This window comes from Salarias fasciatus, chromosome 14 (genome assembly GCF_902148845.1).
Source record: "Salarias fasciatus chromosome 14, fSalaFa1.1, whole genome shotgun sequence".
NCBI classification, from domain to species: domain Eukaryota; kingdom Metazoa; phylum Chordata; class Actinopteri; order Blenniiformes; family Blenniidae; genus Salarias; species Salarias fasciatus.
The window spans coordinates 32594864-32622435 of record NC_043758.1 but is presented as its reverse complement, the minus strand read 5'-3'; the positions used below and the strand labels follow the sequence as shown (position 1 = coordinate 32622435).

The 27572-nt window shown below is 43.3% G+C and overlaps 3 protein-coding genes across 6 annotated transcripts in view; 1 reads left to right on the top strand and 2 right to left on the bottom strand.

Moving 5' to 3' along the window:
* arhgap42b (Rho GTPase activating protein 42b) overlaps positions 1-4943 on the top strand; it is a 96182-nt gene extending 91239 nt beyond the window's left edge. For all 4 annotated transcript variants that reach the window (XM_030108106.1, XM_030108105.1, XM_030108104.1 and 1 more), the window contains 3 exons: positions 3343-3405; positions 3535-3614; positions 4309-4943. In XM_030108106.1, the coding sequence (XP_029963966.1) occupies positions 3343-3405; positions 3535-3614; positions 4309-4397 (232 nt within the window). In that variant the 3' untranslated portion in view covers positions 4398-4943. The remainder of the gene's footprint in view (positions 1-3342; positions 3406-3534; positions 3615-4308) is intronic.
* Positions 4925-12803, bottom strand: pgr (progesterone receptor). The gene is made up of 8 exons (XM_030108108.1): positions 11450-12803; positions 11062-11171; positions 9964-10080; positions 9490-9795; positions 8183-8327; positions 7946-8076; positions 7531-7688; positions 4925-7458 (listed from the first exon to the last, which is right to left on the bottom strand). Exons 1-8 carry the CDS (start codon positions 12337-12339, stop codon positions 7303-7305), a joined length of 2013 nt encoding a protein of 670 aa, XP_029963968.1. The 5' UTR covers positions 12340-12803; the 3' UTR covers positions 4925-7302.
* Positions 12804-14157: 1354 nt separating this feature from the next.
* Positions 14158-25837, bottom strand: trpc6b (transient receptor potential cation channel, subfamily C, member 6b). The gene is made up of 11 exons (XM_030108514.1): positions 25094-25837; positions 24307-24492; positions 24030-24194; positions 19604-19820; positions 18911-19138; positions 16941-17205; positions 16674-16869; positions 16253-16459; positions 15618-15674; positions 15016-15091; positions 14158-14933 (listed from the first exon to the last, which is right to left on the bottom strand). Exons 1-11 carry the CDS (start codon positions 25835-25837, stop codon positions 14767-14769), a joined length of 2508 nt encoding a protein of 835 aa, XP_029964374.1. The 3' UTR covers positions 14158-14766.
* Positions 25838-27572: the final 1735 nt, after the last annotated feature.

Genomic DNA, 27572 nt, shown 5'->3' with positions numbered 1-27572 from the left:
GAGCTGCAAAAAGCCAGGAAAAAAAAAACAACTTTATTTTTTAAGAAATGCAATATTTAAGTATCTTTGCAACACTGACTGCTTTTACTACATTTTGAAAGTCTTTTTTTAATGGTACTCCTGAATGTAATGACTTACAAGATCAGGGGTGTGAAACACATCTCAGCTCAGGAGCCATATGTAGCCTAATTCCATCTTTAAAGGGTCAAATTGGTAAGATTCCACCTTAATAATCTTTTCTTTGTTGTGGTGCAGACTGCATGTGAGTGAAATGGCTAAATTCTAAGAAACAAAACAAAAAGAAATGGAATGGAATGGAAAATGGCCACAATCTTTACATAAAGACAATTTTGATTATTTCTTTTGGTGCACAATACAGTGAAATGTTAAAAAAAAAAAAAGCTGTTCCATTGTATGTTTTTGCAAACTTACTCTGACAGCATCTTTTTCAGGCTAATGCTAATGCTAACTAACTGTCTGTCACTGTTACCTCAGCTCAGGTCTCAGTGTTATGTTGTATCCACTCCTATTAAGAATTTTCTTCAAAAACAATTTGTAGTTAATCTGATTTTTTTTTCTTGATAGCTTGGAGGGCCATATTGGAGCCTCTTGTGAGCCAGTTTTGGTCCACAGGCCGTATGTTTGACACCTCCATGTTAGATCATTAGTTTAATGTCTGATAATGGCTCAAATGTCCTATCAGACCATCAGCAACTTATCACATTATTGGCTTCATTACATTTAAAATGGCCAAAGGTATTATTTTATTAGATCTTACAAACCAAAATTATTATCCATTTATTTCTAATTAAAACTGAGTGCAGTGTTCTGGTCAATAACCTGAAAAGGCTCTGCTGTTGATGCACAAACAATGCTGGAGGAGTTTACTGCAAGTGAAGCTTTATTTCAAAATATTTCACCAGTGAGATTTTTTTTTTTAAGTATGAATGAACAGTTACTCATGAAATTCAGCTCAGAAGGCCACATAGAGCAGGTTTTTCATAAGATTTAAGGATGAAAGCTTTCACTGCTGGTTCACTGGTTTGACTTATTTTTATTTTATTAACTATAAACTCAGTTAAGTTCATTGGAAAAATACTGTTAATGTCCACTTAAAAGAATACTCCGAAGATTTTGGACCCACACCCTATCCCTATCATTTATAAAGTGAGATAAGCTCATAAATACTTTTTTGTGTCCGTTACTCCAGTGGCTGGATCCCAGCTGTTAGCATCATAGTTAGTTTAGCTCAACTCCAGGAGGTGAAGAGGAGATAGAGCCAGACTGATGAAAGTGGACAAACTACTCCTCACAGTGATGCTCTGCGGAAGGATATACCGGCGCACAGCGGCTGAGTCTATGGCTGCTACTGCTGTGCTCCGGTATATCCTTCCGCGGAGCACTGCGCATGTGTAGGTCTGTGTGTATCAACACGTTATTTTAACGGATTGAAAAGATAACACGTTTTTTAAAACATTTTATAAGCATTTGGATTTACTTCACGTGCTAATACGCCGTCCCCTGGACCACTGGAAGGAGTATTTTGTCCACTTTCGTCAGTCCGGCTCTGTCTCCTCTTCACCTCCGGCAGTTGAGCTAAGCTAACTATGATGCTAACAGCTGGGATCCAGCCACTGGACGCACAGACACAAAAAAGGTATTTATGAGCTTATCTCACTCTGTAAATGATAGGGTTGAGGTGTGGGTCCAAAATCTTCGGAGTATTCTTTAAAGGGTTTTTTTTTTTTTTTTTTTTTAATGCACTCTCCTATGGGTTAAAGTCAAACCTCTTGGAGGTCAAATTTGGCCCACGAGCCACATGTTTGATCCACCTGTGACGCTTTATGAGCTCTATGACACAGAGTGAGGAAAATTAAAACTGTAGACAATCTGAAAAGTTTTTTTAGTTGATAATGAAAATCTAATATAATAATATAAATATTATAAAATAATAATATAGTAATAATATAGTATACATAACAATATGATTTATTATAAATCTAATTAAGATATATTAATTAGAATTGAAGTATTTTGAGTTTAAATGATTCAAATATGCTACTCTATATGAGAAATACCAGATTTAAATGGACTTTAGATAATTATATCACAGCCCATACTGTGTATAATATTAGTAATTAGTAAGTAAGCAACAGACATAACAGAAAAAGCCTCCACAGTGTTGTGTGTACATGTGCCTGCAGTCTAAAGCCAATAAGCGGTTTCGTGGCCTCTCACCTCCACCTCCACCCCCTCCCACAAAATAAATACCAGTCGATAAGGTCTGAGGACAATAGATGAGAAAGCGTTTCCCCTCTCCTCCCTCCCTCCTCCGTGCGTCGTCAGCCTCGTCCTCCGTCTGGTTATGTGCGTTGAGAGGTCTGGGAGATCGGATGAGTATGTGTTGTGAGATTTATGCCTTTCCTGCTCTGCCGGGAGAGCTGGCTTTAATTACGTTCTGCCTGCTCTGGGGTTGATGTGACCCAGCAGCAGTCTGCGCTCGTTCTCCTGGGACAAATAGATTGTTTGACTTGTCTGAGAGAGCCAGTCACACGCTCTCTCAAGCAGTTTCTCTGTATCAGGCACCCAGCTCTGCCCCGGGCTCCGCCGGCACCCCCACCCCCACCCTCCCTACACTCTCCAAGGTTATTGTGCACGGGGTCAAGTGTTGCCTTGTTGTACAGTTTAACTCAACACGGCGCTGCAGTCCGCTACGCAGGAAGGATACCTCCCGTTTTAAGCCGTTATTCCTTTCACCTCATTCTGAACAATGAGAAACGCCGACTGCAGGTCAGACAGGGTGGAATCTCTCTGAGGCAGCGCTGCTTGTTTTGCTTTGCATTCAACGCAGTATATCAGACGACATCGATTACAGGCACTTTACAAGATTCATGTTGAAAGAAAAATACTTTTCAACACAAAGTCTTGTTTTTTGAATAAGACAAGGGAAGTTTTAAAGACATACAGACACACAGGCAGGTGGCTTCAGTTTACATCCAGCATGTTCCTGTTTCTGAACTCTTCACTGCAAAAATTCGGCATAAATTCAGGAGCACAATTTATTCTGAGCTCACTTTTACAAACTTATTTCCAATTTTAAAACATCCAGCGTCACAGGTCTTGAGGTTTTGAGTCACCAGTTATCGTCTAAAGAAATCAAAAACTCAGGAGAACATGCAAACTGCACAGAAAAGTCTAAATTGAATTCAAGCTGTCATATTTAGGACAAGACGGTAGTTATAACACTAAACCACTTCACTCCTTCTGTTACAATATGCCAAATCTGCATTACTAGAAGTTTTCTATATTGAAGTGCTGTGAACTCTGTCTTCTTGCTTCCAGGGTCGCTGCTCGAGCGCTGCTTTTCGAAAACGCCTCCTCCGCGCAGCCGATGCCAGTCATAAGGTGACGTCAACACGAGAAACTGTTGCTCGAGAAGAGTTTGACCTGAAGAGCTCTCCCCTTGTCTCCTCCATGCTGCCCTGACACTGCTTGTTTTTCTTGGTGTTTTTATTTTTTTATTTTTTTCTACAGAGACGCCAAGGCTATGTATTCCTGCGAGGCCGAGCACAGCCACGAGCTCAGCTTCCCCCAGGGGGCGCACTTCACAAATGGTGAGCAGAGCCAGGAAAGTGGAGGTTTTTACTGTACATTGGCTTCACTGGAGCAGAGCTCACGCCCGCTGGAGAGGCCTGCGCGAGCCATGCTCTGGGCTTTCTTCATCCAGGAAATCATTTCAGCCTTACGGTGACTCAGATACGTAATTATTGCAAGAGATCTGCAGGAGATTCTTTCTTTTTATTGCCTCTTGCTCCTTCGTCTCCCATAAAGCGACGACTTGGCCCTCGACCAGTGCAGACGGGTCACAGTAACCTCGTGATGGACGGCGCTGGTGCCTGTTCCCGGTTAGCTCTGCCAGTGGAGCCAGCAGCCAAACGCAAAAACGTCAACAAACGCTCCCTAACACTTACAAGAAGGACGACCACTTTCCTCCACATTTTTCCCTTTTTTTTTTTAACATCCTTATTCAGAGCATCCCAGATGGATTTCTTTTAAAAACTGTTCATCTTGGTGCATCTAGGTGGCGTTTATCTTTGATCTTTGATGATTTATGCTTTGAAGCTGAGTTTTTTAGAGCTCTGTTTTCCTCAGACTGCTGTTTGCCAAGTCCTGGCGTTAACGTTGTCACATTCAGGCTCAGTGATTCCAATTGGAGACGCTGAATCATGAGACTGCCTCCCATTTTCTGTTTGACTTCAGTGTTTTTCTCTCGCTCTCTCTCTCTCTCTGTCTTTCTACTTCCTGCAGTCTATCCCTCCATTGAACCAGGCTGGCTCCAAGCAACGTACGAGGGAAGAACAGGTCTAATCCCGGAGAATTACGTTGTCTTCCTCTAACAGGTGGCAAATGTTTTGAATTTTTTTTTCTCATGGTATCCATGGGGAGAAAAACAAAGAGCGCCATACGGTTGATTGATCAGATTTATCCAGTCACTGACATTTGTTCAGCAGATGTCAATCAAGGCAGCAACTCTTTTAACATTTTAAAGTTAAAATATATATTTACCTCCTTGTCTGTTTGTTTTCTGAGGTTCAGGATCAATCTGTATGGTATATTTAGTGTTAAATGTAAATATATATAACCCACTGATTGCACTGATGTCTGAGTATTAACCTACAAAGTCACAAAACAGTCATACCCCGTTTCACATTTTTTTATTCTCAGAAATATGGTAATATGATATAGAAATTAAATATAATCTTTTTTTTCATTTTGGAAAGGTAAAAACCTTTCCATTGTATCAGCATACAACTTCCAGCATTATATCAGCGTACAGCTTCCATCCTGTCAAATGGAAAATCTACTGTTTGCTTAACATTCACTTTAATTCAACAAGCTGTGACTTTAGAAAATAAGAATCCATCTATGATTCCAAAAAAAAATGATGATAAAGAAAGAAAAAAATAAGCATAGAGAGTTTGCACCTTAACTTTTCATGTTTGTGGACTCTGATCACTTCTGCAAAGCGCACTTTCTGGATCGCTCCACGGTACTTTATGGCTCGTCTGAATATCTGCTTCTGGTGAACGTGCATCCCTCCACACTGTCAAGTCAGCTACGCATCACGTGTTAAAATGCTGTTTTGTACTGTCGGATGAAGCTTTGCTGTCCTCACTGGTACACTGGTGTACCAGTAGCAGACACGAGACATGTATCAGATTACTTTTTTTCCTAGAACATTATCACGTTCACAATGACATAAAAAGTTACATTCAGTGATGTGATTTTAAAAAATTCAATATATATCAATCCTTTTCGGTTTTTACAAACTGAAACATATTAGAGAAGAGCTGGCTCGGGTTGGCCAGACTGGCTCTGGGAGGCTGTGTGAGATTTCCTCCTCGCCAAGATCAGGATGTTCTTTTCCATTTACATCTCTGAGAATGTGAGGTGGCCTTGAACTATGATGCTGGACTAATACTCCCTCACCGTCTCTATTTACCGGGGCGAATCACAGGAGTGAGACTCACGTCCTCGATATGTAACCCTTTTTATCCCTTCTTCTGCTTTGTTTCCTCGCAATTATCTACTGTAAGTTCAACGTGTCTAATCGTGACTATAAATAAATCATGTGACCTGTTAGACTCGTTGTGCAGATTTCTTTGTTGCACTGAGCGAGTGAATGAACGCAGCACTGTTAATGGTTGTTACAGATAATAATCCTGAATATTTACCCGCCCCGGAGGTTGAGCTTTCACCCTGGGAGCCGGATTTGAGTCGCAGTAGCTGTTTGCTCAGACAATATTACTGCAAATACACCTGTTTTTATTGCATTGCATGTTTATTAATATGTATTAGTTGGAGTGTTTCACATCCTTCCCATCCAATATATTTTTCTTAAAGATTAATAACAGGATTAGTTATAATTGATTAATTGGTAGACAAAAACTGGTCAACTTCAACTTTCTTGCAATAATGCATGACTGATCTGATTTATTGGTCACGTTTCTCATCAGTATTAAATATTGTGTGGATTTGTTGACACATATTTTTATGCAGGTTGAAATTTAGAAAAGAATTTAAACTCTTTTTTTGCACCGGAAGGAATCATTGCAATTAAGTTCACAATGAAACTGTTGTCATTTGTTTTATTTTATTTCTTGTAATTGTTTGCTTTTGTGGAAATATAGACATTTATAGACATTTTCACCACATACTCTGCACCCCAGCAAAGAAAAAAACTCAAAAGTTTAATCTTAAAGATTATGATGACACTGTTTTTCCAGTCCAGGCTGCTCAGGATGGATTTCATTTAAATAAATGAAATGTGTTTGATACTCCTGAACGAAGTTGTTTCTAATCAGGGTTTGATTTTTGAAGAATTTGTCTTTTCAACAGAGCATGTGAGGAAATTCTTAAAGAAAAAAGGAAGGAATGAGTTGGAAGATTGAACATTTTTTACTGGATGTTTACATAAATCTGAAAGTAATAAATGCAAAAGAATGAGAGTAACAGTTGCAGTCTCTCCATCAAACCCTTTACCTTTCAAAAATCCAGCATTCAGCCAAAAACGATTACTTTAAATGTGTCTTTAGTTTGGTCTTGTGCTGAGGGAGCTTTGATCGCCGTGTGAGTGGACAGATGTTATCAGAAGCAATGATACAACAAAAATAATAATCCGACAGAAAAAGGAATGCATAGAGCAAATGTAGGAAACGGCCTCAGCTCCGATTTCCTCTGGTACATCACGTCGTGTTCCTATCTACACACCCTGGATACGTTCAGTCCGACACAACGCAAACATTCGCATCAGATCAAAATGACTGGATGCCCTGAAATATGGAGATAGAAAACATGCATGCAAGAGGGGGAACATGCAAACCGCCACCCCTCAAAAAGAAAACCCCTCAGATCCTGGCTTCACTGGAATCCCAGTGAGTCACTGTGGTGCAGCTGTTATTAGTTTCATTATAATCTGAAGTTTTTGTTGCTTTAAATATATATATTTCTACAGATTTATTAGAAAAACGAAGGCGATCGTCAGCAGTGTCGCGTATCAGCTAAAGAGTGACAATCGTACACGATTAGCTTTATTATTTCTGATTGATTCTGCTTTTATAATATTCAAGATTTCTCTAAAAAGGTTTTAAGAAACACATTCAGTTTTACCTCGACAGAGGCGACAGAGGACGTAAAGCACAAGCCGGCGTTTGACATGATTGAAGGCAGAGAGGAATCCAGTGATAGTGAAGCGAGGAATCCTTTCCCAGCACGCCTCTTCAGAGTTGGGGGGGGGGCTCGTCATTTGGCGTGGAACAGGAGCGGCCTCACCATGCCTGCCAGGACCTTGGGGAGCTGCGAGGCAATGACTTCCGACATCATCTCGGGAAACTCCACCTTCATGGCGTCGGCCTGGATGAAGGTGCTCAGGCAGTACAGGTTGACCTTCTTCACTATCTGTGGACAGAAGAGACACGGCGTTTGTCTCCGGAGCTGCCGGGAGGGACGCGGCAGCGGCGGCGGGCTTACATCGTGCATGGCGTCCATCAGCTTGGTGAGGTGGTAGAAGCGCTGGGAGCTGGCCACCACGCCCTTCTCCTTCATGTGGATGGCCTTGGTCAGCTCGCGGATGTAGTTTTGTCGCATTTCGTCGAAGGCCGCCTGACTTTTCAGTCCTTCGAGAGGCACTGGGTGTGCACAGGGCAAAAAAAAGAATAACACTGAAATTGTGCACACTTCTTTAATCACGTGCAATAATTTTCAACAACACAGATTGAAAAACTGTTTCCTTTCATCAGGATCTGATAGCAGCTGCTACATCCATTTCACCAAGGGCAAGACGCCTAATAAACTACACATTTACAGTAAAACGGTCCACAAAGCTACTTTTCTACACAGTGTGATTAATTCCAGAGGGAACAATGGTGGAGAAGGTGAGTCTGACCTGTGTTGAGCAAGATGATGGCTTTCATGCAGAGAAACTCCTCACGGGTAACTTGAAGATTTGCAAATTCCTGAGGAATAAATTGTATCGCCAGGCAGAGGTCATAAATTGGCGATCTCCTCATTTGTTCCCTGAAAGACAGAGAGATTTTTAATCTCTACTCCTCAGTAGATTCATCAGAGTCGTGCCTACATGTCCTCCTGGATCAAAATCAGTCTTGCGAACATGATTACTCACTGACTTAGGACCAGGTCAGGAGCAAAGTACAAGAATTCGCTGGTGACGTTCTGGAAGGAGCGCCAGCCGAGAGAGAACACCATCAGGTTCATCCAGGAGTACTGGATCAGAGTCATCTGGTCATTGATGTGAAGATTACGAAACCCTGGTGAAAGAAAGAAAAACATGGCTTCAGTAAAGGACCCAATTATCCACACCGCAGAATGGATCATATAATTTTAGTTATTTATTTACCCTGTCGTTTACCAGGTAAGTTAGCTGAGAACCGGTTCTCATTTTTTCATTTACGACCTGGTCAAGAGGCGGCATGCAACAACATGAACAACAATCTCGACCTAATATAGAGCCGACACGGGAAGCATGAGTCCCACAGGCCACGTGTGGCCCTGGTCCCAACCACTACTCGATAATATAATAACTTCTGTGGACCAAAGGAGCCCAAATGATGCATTTAAAGGTAGAAATGATCCATTTCAGATATTGCTGCTTGAATGAACTTTGTTTTCGGTGACTCATTTGCTGTGATTTTCCACAGCTTGTTAAAATATTCTTTTGCAAATTGACAAAACACTTTCAAAGCTGCTGATCAAGACTACTGGTAGACGTTGATCATTGTGAGGGTGCACACAGTGACCAAGCACTTCTGCTACAAGACATAAAGCAGCTGACTGGACTAAGTCTTGCAGATAATATTTTTCATTTTAAATACATAAGTTCAAATGAGGTTACATGTGGAAAAAAAGTATGTTTTGATGCAGCTCAGAAGTGACTATAACAACTGAGCAATCAGTTAACAAGGCCAGATTTAAGTCTGCAGCTCTCAAACAGCATCAGAAAATTTTCATCCTTGCAGCAGTAATTGTAGTTCGCAAGAAATGGAAGAAATCCTTTGCTTTTACACTTGGATAGATTTTATTAGGAGTTGGCGAGCTTTTTATTTATGCTCTGTGTTACATTTAAGATAACACATAATGTTGTCAAGCAGAATTGACTCTGTCCCAGCAGTTGTTCCAGTGTGCATTTGTTTTACAGTATTAAAAATGAGCGAGCGAAGAGAGAGCAGGGCCACAGTGCAAGAGTGTTTCGTCTTTCTAACCTTGGTCCAGACCAGTGAGCTGCACAGAAAAGTGCTACACTGCCAGAGATACTGCAGTCTTGGATATTCTAAAATCCATTTTTGTAGCGTGTTTATTGCGAATCACTTATCCTACACCCAAATCTCAGCCGGCGCTCTAAGAGGACACCTGCGGCGCGGCCGATCGCCATGGTTACAACGGCGGTGGCCCTGCGGCGCGGCGAGCTGTTACCTGGTAGAGATTTGGTCCACTTGACGATCCACAGCAGCTGCTTCTCGCACAGCCGGTTGAGGCTGTTGAGCAGGAGGTGGGGGACCTCGGGCTGCAAGTTGTCGTAGCCGGAGTAAACCATCTCGGGCTCGATGTTCTCCAGGATGTTGAGGATCTGCGTGGAAAGATGCAGCTCGTGGATGCTGGGTATGCAGGTCATGGAGGTCAGGGCCTGATTGTCGCCGGACACGGCCAAGTGGGAATGGAACATCATGGACGGGGTCAGACCCAAGGCTTTCAAGGCCCCGTAGCGCTTCAGTTTCCTGCCTGTGACGTGAATACAAGGTCCACTCAGTCAAAAACACCAAGGCAAATGTGTCTGGAGGGCGGATATGGCATTTCAGTGAAAGAAACGCTGTATTTTAAAGATTTCTTTGATGGTAATCTAGGTTTTACTCGCTGCTTTAAAAAGAAAAAAAGCTGAACAAAGAGTACCTCCAAGCATCATTCCAGCTTGATAGCACTTTCTGAGGCGACACGCTGGGCAATTCTTCCTCCGGATTTTGTCCACGATGCAGTCATTTCGCCCCGCGCACAAATAGCTGTGATGGCCTGTTGGGTGATTTGATACAGATAACGTACACTTTTAGAAAAGCACTTGATTCCCAACTTTGCAGGGAGCAGACGAGGCAGGTAATGAGGAGGGGCGGGCGGCTCTTCAATGGCCCTTGACTATTAGCAGTGGCTACTCCAGTGCCACACTGAGGCAGCACTCTCAGAGATCTGAAGAAGAAAATTAGATAGCAGCAAGGCTGTGAGGACAGAGTGACACGGCCGTGGTGAGACACAGTGGCTCTAATATATCTTGCACTGCTAGATAACAAAAAAAAAAGAAAACCCTTCAGGATGAGGAACACGGTGAACATTGGTCAATGTGTTACTGTTGCGAACATCCTTTAACAACCACAGAAGGTTTATTTTTCTCTCTTTTTGAAAACAGGATGAAAGGTTTGGGTTTCACTGTTGAAAATAAATAAAGAAATCTGAGTAAGACTTTAACCTTATATGTTGAAGTCAAATATTAAATACGATGCAAAGTGTTTGATTGTATTAAACATCGTAGGAACAGGTGAAAAGTGTGCTTCCATGCATGACTTGGCAGCCGAGTCAAGGGAACGGTATGAACTGATAAAACCACTCGAACAAGGAGCAAAACATCCTCTAACACAACTGCATCCAAGTCCTGTTAACCTGATCCAGTCGCTTAGAGGAATTAAAATGGGTGCGCTGTGGCTGGCCTGTCGCTAAAGCAGAAGCTAAAATACTGACATGAAAACAAGACAATAAAGAAAGCAAGGTCATTATTTTTTTTCTTTAATTGCTTTGCATGAGGTTTTAAACAACTGCTTTTTTTCCCCACAAATGTTGCCTTGAGTATAAAACCGTGCTTTCGTCAGCAGTGATGCACAAATAGTTTCTGTAATTGATTACTTGTAGGGTGGCAAATCCAAAACTTTGACTGGAACAATGAAGCAATGAAAGGAACTGATCAATTATAAAACAAGAAAAGAAGAATTCAGAGGCTTTGCTCACCCTCAACAGCTCTCTTAAAGAAGACTTTACAGCTTCCACAGGTTAACACTCCGTAGTGGCAGCCGGATGCTTCATCACCGCAGATGACACACAATCTCTGAGGGGGCATCCTGGAAAAAAAGAAGAAAATCACAAGATAAAGACAGATCGGTTCATTCAAGACACTCTGATATCATCTCGGTGAGGATATTAAAGTTTTAACCTCATGTCAAAAGGAAACTTCCATGTGATGTGTGCAGCTTCCAAGCTGCTCATTATTGTGCTCACAACAGACAAATGTGCTCATCACCCTGATTTAACTTTCACTTCCATGTCCATGTGAGTGAGGAATATACAAACAAATGTGTGATCAAACAAGTGAACACGAGACTGGAAGTTTAGTATTTACCCTGGGAATCCAGGAAAGGGCGACAGGTTCCTCTGGGAGAGGTTCTGGTTCTGGATCCCATCATAGCTGCCGGGGGTGAAGGGTTCCTCGGGCACTCCGGCTGACTGGCACCAGAACTGCGTCTCGGCCGGGGACGGCTGCATCTGCCAACGAGGAAGCTCGCTCCTGTACATGCTCAACTGGGCGTGCGCCTGAGTGTTGGCGTCCAAATTCAGAACAGGCTTCCCGGGTAAAGCGCACCTGGAGTCCGTCCTCACCGAGTTTCCGAGCTGCTCTGGCTGATGCAGGTCGATGAGAAAGTTTGGAGAGCCCTCCATCGTCGGACGGGGAGTCGGCGCAAAGGCTGCGGACTCCATGCCGCCAAGCGCCAACTGTTGCTTCCTTTCGGGGTTGCAGCAGGTGTCGAGAGCGCACAGGTCCGGTGCCGGCTCAAAGTTAGAGCCGGTGGTTTCGGTGATCACTGAAGGCTCCTTCTCATCCTTGATGAATTTACACGCCGCGTTTGTCGCGGGGAGGCTTAGACCAGCGCCCGGCAAACTTTCAGGAGAGCTCACGTTTGTCCTGTGAACTTTAACAAAATCTCCCCACGGCGCGCTGTCACACTTCAGATATTCACTGCTGCGATCATAAAAGTGTTTGGCTGCGAGTGGAGCATCAAGTACGCTACAGTCTTTAAAAACTGCGCAGTCATTTGGAGCGTGGATCGGCGCGCCACCGGTGCCAAAATTACGCACGGACAAGGGCACGCAGTTCACAGCCCGCGGCTCGTTTGACACTTTATTATTTGACCGACTGAAACCAGCCTCGATCAGATCACTTACTCGTGCCTCGGTGGAGTCTGAGTTGGAAGTGTTGACAGAGTTCATCTTCCCGTTAACCTTGTTTTCCATTTGGCGAATCTCGACGCGCGCAGCAGAAACAGGAGGGCGCCCCGAGGCGAAAGGTGGCGGATGAATTGTGGCACAGAAAACCTTCCTGTTAATTCTCCTCCCTGCCGAGAAAGGCTGTGACTAGTCTTACATGTGTCTATTACACTGAGACGTGCGGCTCGGAGACGTCGCAAATGACCTTTCAGTCTTTGTAGATCAGTCAAACGCGCTCACCTTCTGGAATAAACCTGCCACTTTTAAGAAGATCGAAACTAAATGTCTTCGCAGAGGTCCTGCGCTTCATGTTTCAAAGTGAAAAAAAAAAAGATTCTTTTTTCTTTTTTCCCCACATATGTCCAGTATTCCTCTTTCAACTTGAAGATCAAATCCTTGAAAAGAATAAATTTCCAGGTGAAGAATCGATGCCGCGCGGCGCTGTGGATGTGCGTAAAGTTGCTCTAAACTCAAAGCGGACCTCTCCTGCCGTCCAGTCTGCCAGTGAAGAGAATCGACTATGGATCATTCAATGTCAGGAGCCACTAATCCCCGCCCCAGTTCATGAATCAAGAACAACACAGCGACGTTTTTGGCCAAATTAGGAAGTAGCATAAACTTCGGCTTCAAGTAATTAAGAGTGCGTTTCAGTAGTGATACTGAAACTTAATCCAATAAGCTATAGCATGTAAATGGATTCGGAGGGGGTATGACTGATGGATAATAAACACATTTTTGCAGGATGATTTCCAGTTCAGTCTTGATGAGCTCTGGCTATTGGGGTGAAATAAACATCCATTTATTATTGTTAAAGTCCTTAATTTACACTCCAAATGAATGAAAAGTGAAGCCTCCTTTACTGCAGCTTTTATTCAACTTTCTGTTTGTATGCTTGATTTATATTTTTGTGTTTGACACAGTTCTCTATCAAAGCCCTTTGTTGCTACATGTGATCCAGACACAGTGCATCCTGAAGAGACTGATAAAGTGATTCATGTCTCCCTGCTGTATGTCACAACAACAGCGCCGTTTGCCTCCTCATTCCACTCATTTTGATTTGCCTCGCTCTAATCCCAGTTAGATAACCGCTTGGGTTTTGAGTGAGGGGTTAATCAGCCGCAGTGTGGAGGATGTATGTGGCTGTGATGCTCATGCAGGCCTTGGCTCTATCTCCTGCGTCATGTTTCTGACAAGAGGATCCTCATACTGAGACCTGCAACGGATTAAAGCTGCACGTTTATATCTACACAGTGTTCCTTAGTAATGATGACCTACTTGTCACACAATGCTAATCTGAAAGTGTGGCTCATGGCTTTGCTCTACTAACACATGTTTTTGACCCTATTTCCATTGTTAGATTGTTTAAATCAGAAAATGCAATTGTTTTCACCTACATATTTGGACAAATCCATGTTCCAATCCAATTTTCTTATGAACTTTTTTCATCTGTATGTCTTTTCTTGTACAAATGCTTCACAGCAAGTTGACATCTGAGGTCTGGCGGTTGCTTTTAGTCATCTGCTCGGCTATTTGGAGGTGATTTACTTGTGTGCTTGACAGGTCAGAGTGTTCCCGTACATTTGTCTTGCTTCACAAAAAGTGTTCACAACAGCTGCCAGGATTTGAAAAAATAGAAATCTGTATTTTCATCTTTTTGTTTGTTTTGTTTTGTTTTGTTTAAAGAGTCACCTACTTTGTCACAGGTGTTGTGACAGTTGTGTTTTAGCTGTATGGCAGCGTATGGTGAGGAAATGTAAAGACAAGTTGTAAACTGGATGGTTTCCCATTTTTTTTTTAATTGTTTTAAGCAAATTACAATACAAAAAAGAAGAAAATCCTCTGCACATGACAAGGGGAAGATAACCAACACTGGTTTTATTTACATCCATTAAACATTAAGCTTGAGTAAACAACTTTTTACTAAAGTGCAATGTTAAGAAAAATACAACAAAAGTAGAATGTTTTCAACTGGTGGTCAAGAGTTCATACACTGGAGAAAAAAAGCTCACACTGAATGCTCCGGTAAGAGTCCCCTTTAGCTTTTTATCTCACATCTGCTTTAAAGTGCTGCCTGCAAGTTTTTCAGACACATTTTTTAAAATTTTGTCTCTAACTGCGTTTTCTGCTCAGAATGCAGAAGCTGGCAGCTGCTTTATGAGCTGCACAGCGGATTGGAGAAACTGTGCTCAAGCACCAAGAAAAAAAGATTACAATACTTCCACCATGTGGTTAACTGTACAGACACAGGCGCAACAACACAAAAAACATCAAGAATTTAAGAGGTTATCGGTTAAAAAACAAACAAACAAACACACACACAGACACACACATACACATAGAACTAAGAATGAGTGCCTAAAAAAGGAAAAATCAGATGAACCACTGTCTTCAAATTGTGGTCTTCTGGCTCCATGCTTCATGAAAGGCATCGGGTAAAACACACATCAGATGCTCTCAGGAGAGAATATGGAGCTCATGGTTGAGCTCCTCGTTCTGCCGGAGGTGTGTGACCTCTCCCAGCCGCCGGATGAGCTTGGCCAGTGTCTTCATGTCGTGGCTCCCCCTCTCCAGCAGCTCGTAGCGAAGGCTGGAGATGTCCTGCTTGATCTCCTTCAGTTCGCCTGCGATCGGGTAAATGAACGGCATCAAAAGACGTTTCCATAATTTACTTTTTATTTATTTAATTTAAGCTGCTCGACTCACCTTCGTTTACTTCATCACTGTCTTTATCTCGCTGAGCTTTTAGGATGTACCTTTTGATGAGGCGGTTCATTATCTTCTGTAATAAAATACAGAAACATTTTTTCAGCTATTAGAAGTTTATGTGAGTTTTTATTTATAAGACTACTCTTTAGTTTGGCTCTCGGCATTTGAAGACACATATCTGCCTTTTCTGAGAATAATATCCTTCAGAATGGATCATTCCTTTTCCAGCAGATTGAGAATCAGAGCAGCTGATGGGAACAATAATTCACACTGATGCTGCTGAAGGTGATGATTTTAAGAGATCAAGTTACATTAATACTTGTCCAATGAAAGGACTTCCTGGTGCTCTTTCAACCATAACTGTTGTTCCAAAATGAAAATTTTCAACATGTTATATAATAAGCCTAGTAAGGTTATTACTAGGTTTTATATTATTGAGAAAATAATTTAATTTCTAAGTTGAATCAACATATATGTCATTGCGAATGATGAAGCTGCTGTTTTATATGTTACATAACAATCAGAAAAGTTGTGAACTTCACACACAACGTATGACATTTATGCGTCTGTGCAAGAAGACATGAATAAAAGCTCTTTACGTGGTGTTGTGTCGGTCGAACAGAAGCTTCTGCAGTCACGTCCTCCATTTGTCTCAACTAAGACAAAACAGAACAGAAAGCAGACGGAGCGATGTTAAGGAAGGTTCAATTACAACTGAGACTTGAGGAGAACAAACCAGAGAGAAGTGGCAGAAATCTCTACCCTTCATGATAAAAAGAAACACTTCTGCTCTCCCTCCAAGTGAACCATGTCTGGATCCAGTCCTTCAGGTTTGCTCAACATACCAAATCCCTATGTTCCTGTTCCATTTATGAAGTTACAGAAGTCAAAGTGAGAACTGCTGACCTTCAGTTTATCTTAGCAACAAAGCAAATTAAAATATTAGAACAACAACTACTGCTGCTACTATTAGTACTACTACTACAGCCATAAATATATTTTAAACAAAAATCAACCAGAACAATCACAACAAAACTAATGATAACATTTATTTGCCTTTATCCATGGTTACTTTATTTCTGAAAGGCCGAAGTCAAATTATGTACCTCAAATTACAAGGTGTGAATTATTTTAAAAAGCTTATTAAAATCAATAAAAATCATATAAAGTGCATGGTTGCTGCTCCGCTGTCTAATGACAGACGACTGAAATTGTATTTTCCTCGATGACTGACATTTTTCAGCTCCATCTCATCACTTGAATCTTCTATCTTCTTCCTCACAGCTCCTCCACGGATGAACCCCCGGATCCTCAGGAAAAGGGCCGCCACAGACCTGGGGCTGGGCACGAGGTTGAAGGGAACCGGGAGGCTTCCGCCATGCTCGAAGTAAGAGAACCAGAGTTTAGCTCTGGCGAACTTCCACTCCACGTCGGCATCATCCTGCATCGAGACAAACACTGTGGTTACATGTTGTTTTATATCCGGGATTGGTTTATTCTGAATTAAATAATTCAGAATTAACATCTTGTTTACATGGGAAAAAATGAATAAAAAGTGGGAATAAAAAAAATCTCACTTAAACACACAATTGCACATTCTTTCCTTTTAGGTCAAATTACCCTCCACCAGGTGAGTGTTTATGGCTCAATCTTACCTCAATTTCCTGGAAGGAGCTGTTAAACATGGCAATGAGCATATTGAGCAGCACGATCACCATGATGACGTTGTACACTCCGTACAGAACGTAACCAATATTCTCTATGAACTTGTGGTTGATGGTGATGACCACTGATTTCACTTCTGACAGTCCGAAAATGGCCCAAAACAAGGTTTTGAAGCTCTCCTCGATCCTTGACGGCACAAGAAAAGGCGCGTTCAGAAATAAGCATCATTAATGTGTTTAAAGCAGTGGATCACTTACGTAGTGAAGGCGTTGTTGTGCTTGGCTCCAAGGTAGTACGAGTACAGGTTGAACATCCCCACCATGAACGCCACGAAGACCGTGATGAAGATCACCATGAATTTAAAGATGTCTTTCACTGTCCTTCCCAGAGAGATCTGCAGAGGCCCGAAGCGCTCGTTGGCGGGGAGGATGTAGGCGATGCGGGAGAAACTCAACACGACGGCGATGGCGTACAGGCCTTCAGATATGAGCTGCGGGTCGGAGGGCATCCAGTGCATCCGAGCTGAAAACACACACATAAAGGCGGTAGTTTTCAACCCAAACTGATGTTATGTGGCGATATAGGTTAATAATTGACAGTGTGTGTTAACGCGTGTGAACGGGACTCAAGGAAGCTAAATATAGACAAATTAAAATGATGTCGACAAGACAGTTTCAGGCACTATTTGTAATACAAAGAGAGTTCATCTGGATGTTTATCAAAGACAGCAAAAGATAAAGCTGCCTTGAAAAATGATGAACAGCTAAATGTGCCAAAGCAAAAAAAAAAGTGGCTTAAGTTAAAAACTGTTAAAAAGGGTAAAAATAAAGAGTTAAACCAGATGACATAGATTAAACTGTTAAAATATAAAGTTGAAATAATAATGGTATTTCAGGAGGAAAAAACTAAAATGGTTAAAACAGCTAAAAATTGTTCATAATTTATATGAAAATATAAAAATCTGAGGATATTGTAAAATAAATGACCAAACCAAATACGCCAAAACTAAATTTGCTGCAACAACACAACTAAAAACTGTTAAAACAGCAACAACAAAACTAACATAAAACAGCTAAAACTCACTACAAATGTTAAATATTTAAAATAAAATGACCAAAAACAGCATCAGTAAAATACCTGGAACAAAAATGGCTTAAACCACTAAAAACCCGCAAAAATTGGTTAAAACTGCTGAAACAATTTATAGCTAAACCATCTCTCCATTCATACAACTTCTATACCGGTTGATGCTGTGCAGGTGTAAAGGGTCACAGGGTCGCAGGTCGCTGGAGTCAGTCTCAGGCAGGATGCACCCTGGACATGTCACCAGTCCATCATGTCGTAGCTGAACCGCATAGATATTACTTCATAAGCTGTGTTATCTTTATTTAAAAAGATTTTGAGGCTCCAAACAAATTTAATTTGATTAAAACTGGGCAAAAAATGTGTTCATTTGCTCAAAAAGGCTGTAGGTGTTTGTCCATGACCTGCAATTCAACACAAACAAAACTCATCCAGTGAACAATCCTACACAGAACAAATCTACACCGCATAACTTGAGCCAAGCTGCAAACTGTATTTACTGCCCCGCATCTGCGGATTATTATTTCGGCTTTGTTTCACCCAAACCTTCAGGTCGGAGGTCATGAGCAGACGCTCGGTGTCCCTGTCTGCCCAACAATCACAACACGACGAGGCGACGCTTCAACATTACAGCTGCCTCATCATTTCAAACATTTAATATTACAAGCTGGGACCATAAGAAAGACAAAATTGTTCCGTTGTAAGGGCATCCATAACTCACTGGTGGTTAAATCTACTCACTGATCATTCAAACCCTGGAAACCTATCAGTATTCTCAAATTACAGCTGTGAATCCTCATCATCATTTATTCAATTCCTACAATACTGAAACCTCTTGACATCCTCAGAATTCCCACAAACCATACTGCTTGCCTCAGACTACCTCAGTCACTGTTATCACCTCGCACTGTCCCGACCTTGCTTTCTCTGTTTCTTTAGTGTCCCTGTTGAACAGAAAGGAAAAGAAAACAAAGATACACCCCATGATGACCACTGATTCTCTGAGATCTCGATGAGGTGGAGATGTGAAACTGAGGAGTCGAGGAGGAAATAAAGGTTGCAGGTGATTCATAGTGAAGAACTGAGCAGAAAACTAAGAAACCAAAAAAAAAAAAAAAAAAAAAATCTTGCGGTCCAGCCTTACCAAGGTGGAAGTAGCGGATCTCAAAGGGCAGCGATATGTTGGACAGGTCGGTGTAGTGTTCGTCGATGAAGCTCTGAGCAGAACACGCATGCCAGAAAGCCATCAGCCTGGCGATGAAGGAGGTCATGAAGATGGCCAAAATGCTGAAGTCCAGAAGGTTCCAGGCTTCTGTGATGTACTCTCGGAGGTCCTGCAGCCAGATATCTTTACATTCCTCCCAGATCTTTCCTGTTGGAAGACAGAAATTGCACCGTTTCCTGACAAGCCAAGCCACCTCTTTCTCAGATTTAATCCAAACATGAAAAACATCCCGAAGAGCTTTTAAATTAAAGTTAAATCATGTGAAGCGCAATATCACTGGCCGTGTGTGTGTGTGTGTGTGTGTGTGTGTGTGTGACATGTCTGTGGAGATCAGCTGCAAAATGTTGCTTTTTCATCTCTAGAAAGTCAATCTGATTTATTATTGTAGACGTGGAAAGAATGCTGAATCATCTGCGTCTCCACGATGGATATCTGCAGGCGTGCAACTCCTGAACGATGAGATCCTTGACCTGACGTGCACAGAAGCTGCAATAGAGTCATAAATCTCGGCGCCTGCCTGATGAGGCCGAGCGTCACGAAGTCGGGAGAGGAATAAATCAATGAGGAAACGGCTGGGTGAGGTGGAAGCGAGAGTACGTTTACACTCATGACCTATGACCCACGAGATGATGAGAATCTCCATCCAGGTGAAGGGGGTGGTCTTCATTCGGAACAGCTGCGAGGGGTAGTCCTGAACGGTCATGTTGGGCAGCAGCGCCGTCCCCTCGAAGCGGTCCGCCGCGTTCAGGACCAGCAGGCACAGAAACATGACGAAGGACGCCGCGTGGGCCACGAACTTCAGGAAGGGGCCACACATGAGCTTCCCAAGCTGAAGTCAGAGAAAGGAGAAAGACGTGCCAGAAACACGATGCTGCGAGTAGCACACTTTTATAGCAGGAAATTAAAGATAGATTAACTTTTATTCGTTTTTTTGATGTCGTTAAAATGTCATTCATCAAACGTTCTTTCTCATCCTTGTTGCTGTTTTTAGCTGTTAGCTTGTTTACCTGCAGAGGCAGGAACGACGTGTTCTTTCTCTTTACATTCAAACACAGACGACTGATTGCTTCTGCTTTTAAACAAATGACAGGACTTGGTAACCTCAGGCAGCGGTGCCGCAGTTGGCAAGTCACGGCAAAATCACTTAAACACCGGAAAGGTAAAAACCAACCCGGAATCCATATTTCACCAAACCAGTTCCTGCCCGCATGAGATCCATGGATATAAAATGAGCTGTGTGCAACACAATCAGCCGCAACAAACCGTGTGAAAACGTGCTGTGAACTCAATGAGCTCCACAGTAAAAGCAGTGAAGGAGATCAACAAACTACTAAGAATGTTTTTGTTTGTTTTTAGACATGTCTGCCGTGCCGGTATGATGGGTGTGATCGGTTAATGTGACGGAGTCCCGGCAGCGACTTTTTGTTCAACTTTATGTCCTTCTGCGTTTTAATTATGTTTGTGAAAGCTGGTGGTTAACAAACACGCCCAGTGAAGATGAAACTGGTGCTTCATGCAAAAAAACTTTCAACAAGGGCGATCCAGAGTTACTGTGAGAAAACAACAACTATCAATCATGTAATATATATATATATATATATATATATATATATATATATATATATATATATATATATATATATATATCTATGTGAAAGTGCACAAGGTAATGAAATTAGAGAGCAATCAACCAGTGCATTCCTATTTCAGAAACAGAAGGGCATAAAAAAAGTTTTGAGTCTTTATATTTTTCAAGGTTATAAAAGTTTGGTTTTGATTCAGAATGTATTTGATGAAGTTGAGCCTAATTTAGTTTTGAAAAACGCTTCTACTTAAGTGCTCAGTGTGCGTAAGAGCCTATTGACATGAGAAACTTTACAAAGCAGAACCTCCACTGTGTTTTGGGTGTTTGTGTACATCAGGGGTCGGCAATTAGCGGCCCGCGGGCCAAATGTGGCCCGCCGAACCGTCCAATCCGGCCCGCAAGAGGATCCCAACACGCGCGCGCACAAACGCATTAACGCACGCATTACCCCGGGCCCTCGAGCGGACACACGCACCCCTGTGAGAGTGCGATATCTGTCATTGTGTTGCAATAGACAATCTTCGAGGGATGTGTTGTTTAGTTGTGGTTTCTGGTTTGTCACTGAAAAATAAAGAGGAGTGGCACCTCGTCTGGTGAACAGAGAGCGCAAGTGAGTGCGCTGCACCGAGCTCTCCGTGGCCCTCATTTATCAAACGGTAGTACGACGGTATATGGGCGTACGCCCATCGTACGTCCATATGAAAGTCGGGTTGGTTATTTATCAATTTGGTCGTGATCGTTCGGAAAGATTAAATCTCACGACAGCTCTGACATCGTGTACGTAAGTTTCAGTCAGTGCGGACTTGCGGTGCAGTGCAGAAGAACCTGGCGGAGCGTGAAAATAACTATAAAGCACATCTCAAACACGCCATAAAGCAGAAGCAGCACACATTCAGTACAGATTAAAACATTAATAAATAAAAAATAAAATTTTGCCCTTACTGAATGTCTAATAAAATTCTTCCTCGTGAGATTAATAAAGGATTTTTAACTTTCAATAAGTCCGCTTGTCCATCCTGCCACGGAGAGGAGCAGTTTTATCAGTGCGCAAATACGCACAGCTGCTGCTGCGGAGCAGCTGCAGACGCTCAGATCCAGCGGGGGAAACGCTGCTGTTCCTGTTCATCCTCGAAAAGGTGTGTGACTTTATTTAGGTAGTTTACACAATATTGCACTGGCGATAGAGTTACTTTGATGCGCTTGCGCCACAAGAGGATGTGGGAACCAGCAGAGCCGCACTGGGTCTGGACGGAGGAGACAGGACCTGAAGAACCGCGACTGAAATGCAAAATACACTCTAAAGTATAGAAAATTATTTATTTAATCAGTGATGTGATGCCAGCAGCCTAGAAAATAACATATGGACTAAAGGGAGGTTAAATCCAGACAGAGGACGTTTAGTCAAACATTTTATGAAAACTTCTATAAATTGTTTTTAATTTAAGCAGCACCAGCAGCGGGGGGCACGCGCCGCCCTCGGTGGACTGAGTCCCGGGTCCTGTCCTGTGCTGTGTCCCGTTCGGTCCGAGGTGTGTCTCGGTGGGACCGTCCCCGCTGTGGGGAGGAGACCGGGCCGCGGTGCCGCGCTGTCTGACTCTGACACATCATAAAACAGAACAATAAAACTCTGAGCTGTACAACCTGAGTCGGCTTCATTATTTGTAATATCAGGGTTAAATTAACGGACCTATAATCTGCTCAGACCTCAGCCGGTGTCCGTTCGTCCAGGTGACGCTGCTCACCGCTGCCGTGAACAGCGTCCTCCAGACTGCATTTTTCTATTCTCCTTTAATTTCAGTTTTTTTTCTTCCAAAGAGCTCCTCCTGATTTCTCTCCACCTCAGACCTGAGAGGATCCATTTCCAGCTCCCAAAAGTTTCTTTTTTCGCCAAAATCGCTCCTTTTCCGTGTTTGACCTCACTGGGCGCGGCTTCGGAACTATGAATATTTCAGGGCGTAACATGTTAATGACGATCAAATTCAGCCGCCGCATTTATCAACACCCGATCACTCAAACGCTGAGATCCGCGAGGTACGGAAGTTTCTGTAATGCCGCGCGAGCCCCGTCGTACGATGAGCTCACCGCTCAGATATACACCCGTTTGAAAGATGGATTGATAAATGAGGGCCCGTGTGTTTATTCTCCAGTAAGTTTGAGTGTTTGTTTCACAAAGTCACTGTAATGAGGCGATTGTCGCTCAACCTTGAGCGGCGGATGGCGAGCGATGACGCGGCGAGCGTTTCCAGGGAAAAATCCGCGCGCCCGTCGACTTGCACTGCCACTCGCTGCCGCCCGACACCCGCCGCTCCATCGCTCGTCGTTCGAGTTGAAATAATTGAACCTTTCAAGCGAATTGGCACCAGGACAGCCTATCAGCGTGGAGGTCTTCACGGACGTGCTGACGGAGGGAAGCAGGGCTCCGACCGTGCAGAACAGTTGGCGTGATGCCAAGGCGAGCGGCGTGCGCGATCTCACTTGTTCACCGCTTCTGGTGGAAACCGAGCATCAGCCTGAAGCAGCGCCGGAACCGGCCGTCCGGGCGCAGCTCCTGCAGAAGACGCTGGAACTCACCGAGCTCAGACCCCCCCCCCAATCGCTCTCCAGTCCGCGGATGGACGCGAGACCCCTTGGCCCGCGATTGAAGTGCCCCCCAAAAAAGTGGCCCGCCGCCAAATCTAATTGCCGACCCCTGGTGTACATGACAACAGTGCTCTGAACCACTGTAAATACAACTTTTTGAAAGCGGGTCCCAAGGCGGAGCTCTTAAAAAATGCTCCGTCACCATGAAAACGGGTAAAAACAATTGTGCATGGAGGAAACACTGCAACAGCACATGAATAGTTCTTCTGGACATGCTCAGTAAGACGGACAACAACGTTCCCCTCCAGAATGCCGCGACTCTCAGTCCATATTCTTCTGGAACTCTGGAGTTAAGATTCACCACCTAATCCAACCTGGTCATCTGTCCACGTGAACTCCCACTGTTCATGTTTATACCAGGTTGTTCTCTGAGCAAGTGTGTGTGAGTTCATTCTAACTCTAATCCAAAAGCAAAGAACAGGACGGACTATGGTCCTACATAAAAACTTCATTAATTTCATAATTTCTGCCATTTCTGTAGAAAAAGACATTGTTGTTAAAACATTGCCATGAAGGTGTAAATCGTGTTAGAGAGGAAAATGCAAAATGAATGTTTTCACTTGAAAAGTTGCATAAACGAGGCTAAAGAGTCTGGGTAGCCTGCACAGTAACAGCAGTGTCTCTTCTTCCAAACTTGTTCATTTTTATTCCGTTTATTGTGTTGAGTTCTGTTCAGTCTGTTGATTTGTGTGCAGGTGGAGCAGTGATGGCAGAAGCATTGAGGGGATGCTCCCATCCTGATCCATAAAGGACTGATTACAGCTATCAGACAGGAAATTGACACACAAAACACATCTCCTGTTTGTAACTGACCTTACTTGACGGCGCGATCCAGTAAACGAAGGCCAGGGCGGGCATTCCGACAGCTACGCCAAGGACGAGGAGAATTTTAACAGCTGTGGTTTGCTGACGCAGACCAGACAGGTTCTCGTACCAGATGGAGAGGAGGCGCTGCTGGCAGTTTGGATGAGCCACAAACTGCTCCGTTCGGGGAGCGATCGGTGTGACAGGAGGGAGGAGGAGGCCAACAAGGTTTACAAGTCAAGGTAGAAGGTTAAAAAGCACGGCAATAAGTGAGTGTTGTTTTCACCTTTTTCACTTCATATTTGATTGCCAGTTTAAACCTGATGAGGGACTGTCTGCTGCAGCTTTCGGCGCCGTGGCACGAGTCGGTGTCTCCGTTCAAGATGGCCTCCACTTCTTCTGTGTTTCGGCACAAGTCCAGGAGTCCCACCACAAAATCCTTACACTGCATGGACAGTTTCTTGTAATCATTCTGAAACAGAGAAGTCACCAGACGTTTCGACCATTAGACATCAATAAACATCATTTCAACTTTGGGTTTCTTGTGTAGAGTTTTCATGTTCTGCCTGTGCAGATGGATTTAAAGACCTATATTTGCATTAATTATTTACAGTTGTTTCTTTCTCTTTCTTAACAAAACAGATCAGTTTCACATCTTAAAGTTGAGTTAAAAATGATGAATATCAATATGTTTTAATTCTTTATTTCTGACCTTTTCTGTGCTTTACTATGAGTGTCACCAATCAAAACTGACAGCGTAAAATCTATTAGGAGAGGAGAGCCGAGCGCATGAAGGAGGAGACAAAGAAGACACAATGAGGAAGGAATTAAAGAACAGGACTGCAAAGTATGAAGGAAGTCGCCATGCTGCCTCCGGCGTCACTTTGGCATGATTTACAACTGAGCAGATGACTGAGAAAGGTGAGGGTGAAGTTGATACAACCTAACTGCAGTTTAACTGGGTTGAGTTGGATAAACAATGGATGACCAGACTGCAGCTACAATCTGTGTGATTTAGTCTGTGCATCCCGTATTAAGAGCGGATTATCGCTGAAAAATCTGAAATCGGTTACCTTGAACTCTTTCTCTGTGTTGGCCAGGACTGCCAGCTCGTTGCTGAGCTCCAGAGCGGCGATCACGGGGTCTTCACTGGAGAGGCAGAGGTACGCTGGACTGGCCAGACCTTTGTACGCATTGATGCGGGACTGCGAGTGGCTGAAGGAGTCGTTCCTCTGCCGCTCGCTGCAGATCCTGCACTGGCAGAAGTAGTCATGGGGCCGTTCGATACGGGCCCCCTTCAGCAGCAGGATATGGACGATTTCATACTCCTGACACTGAGAGGCCAGGATGATGGGGGTGATATCGTGAGAGAAACGAGTCCCGTCCTCGTCGTAGGAGAAGAAGTCGTCGTGTGTGTCGGCCTGGCTGGGGCTGTTCGACAGCCTCTGACCGTCTTCCAGAGCCTCGTGGCTCAGAATGGCCTCCACCAGACGGATGTAACCTTTACTGATGGCCAACAGCAGAGCGTCGCCGATCCGAGAGAGGTCCTTCTTCTTCAGGAGAAGCTTTGCAACCTCTAAATGCTCGTTGGCGACTGCCAGCTGCAGAGCGTTCTGGCCCATGTAGTTCACACAGTTGACGTTGAGGTCCGGCAGCTCTTCCAACATCCGTCTGACCTCGGGAGCGTTTCCGTATTCCGCCGCTTCTAAAAAGATTTCCTCGGCCACAGAAAGGCAGAGGGACGACTGCGCGTGGAACAAGTAACCAGCTCCCCTCATCGCCTGCCTCCGTTTTCTGGTGGCTGCCTGTCGAATCATCGCGCTTTTCCCTTCACTGCTCCACCTGCACACACATAAACAGATTTTAATCTTCGCCACTCACTGTAAGAGGCAGGGAGCTGAAATTTTTAATCTTTCGTCTTGCAATCAACTGGCACCATCATTAACATCATTACTGCTTTGTGGAATTCGCTCCACAGTTTCCCCAAAAGTCCTTGAGAAGGAAGCAGCAGTGACCCAAGCAGTAAATATACATAACAGTTTGCGATGCACAGTTGGTCTCAGCTGAGTTATAACTCACACTCCATGTGTGACACCGCCTACTGCTTCATCATCTGCTCCCCTTCAGTTCTGGACACGCTAATGTCTATGCACTTGGCCTCTGCCTGATCCGAGGACAAATGTATTTTACGTGCCATTCCGGATATTGCTCATCAGGCAGCTTTCCACAAGATGGAAACCTCTACAGGAGTGACATTAAACACATAAATTAGATTAAGATCATGCGACCGTTCAACAACCATCATTTAAAGTATTGACAGTATCTTGTGCCGTTGTCAGACGTGTAAATGAACTTCCTGTTTGGTAATTACATTCCTATAACAGGATTATCTGGGGAACTTCAGCACAGATGATGCTCAGTGATGACAGATGATGACAGCACTCCTTCATTAAGTGGTAATTGGACTTAACAAGATTGTGCATGAGTGGGTAATCTGATGAGAGCATGCATTACATACACAATTTGCTTCATCACATGCCAGATAATGTCAGCCTGAGACATCATGAATTCTGTTCCACCCCAGGGGATGGACAGAGCACATCACCACTGGAGGGATTAAGATCATAAATGTGACAGACGAGAGATAAATTTGCTTGAATCATTTTTCATTTAACAAAGCATTCAAAGCTGTTTTCATAAAGTTCACCTTCCTGGATTTCAGAGAGAGTCTTGTTTTTCCTCTGCCCCACTTCTGCATCCTGAATAAGCAGCTGAGGTGTGAGAGCCGTGGGTCAATAACTAGAGGGAACGTGACAGAAAAAATGCCTGTAATAAGGTAAAACTGACAGAAATAGCATTCTTCACGCATTTCATATACAGCCCTGCTTGCAAATGTTTAGGAAAAAAGAGGACAAATCCACACTTTACACACCAAATAGAAGAAAACAGGAGAATGAATAACATCACTGGTAACACTATGGCTTTTCAAGAGTTTCCGGGAGAAAAGCAGCCTATTTCATTTGATTCAAATTGAGTATTGCATCTTTGACGACAGTCTTTTACAAATCCAATTGCATGATCCACTCACCTCAGATGAAACTCAATTTTATCACCTCCAAACTTGGCTGAGTGGTGATGAGAGGCTCCTCCGGGTTATGCTGAGTCTGAGTCACCAGCCCTCTGGGCCACCTGTCTGCCTGCTACTGCGACTCCAGCCCTGTCCCTCCTCCTCTGGGCTGCATGCTGACACTGCATGCCTCCCATGCACAGCCAGTGCTTTTCTGGCAGGTTTTAAGTGTTCTTTGCTTTTTTTTTTTTTTTTTTTTTTTTTTTTTTTTCATGGGAGGTTTTTCCACACCGGATACATTTGGTATGAGGATTATCTGTAATTTCCTTGATTTTCAGCAGGCTGGGCCATAAACAGAGGCCCAGGGCTGAAGGATTATCTTCATAAGAACTATTCGTAATTGACAGAGTGCAAGTTACCTGCAATGGCACCATTACTATATGGCGTTTAACACCGGCCCATAGGACAGCATAAACAATCAGGAG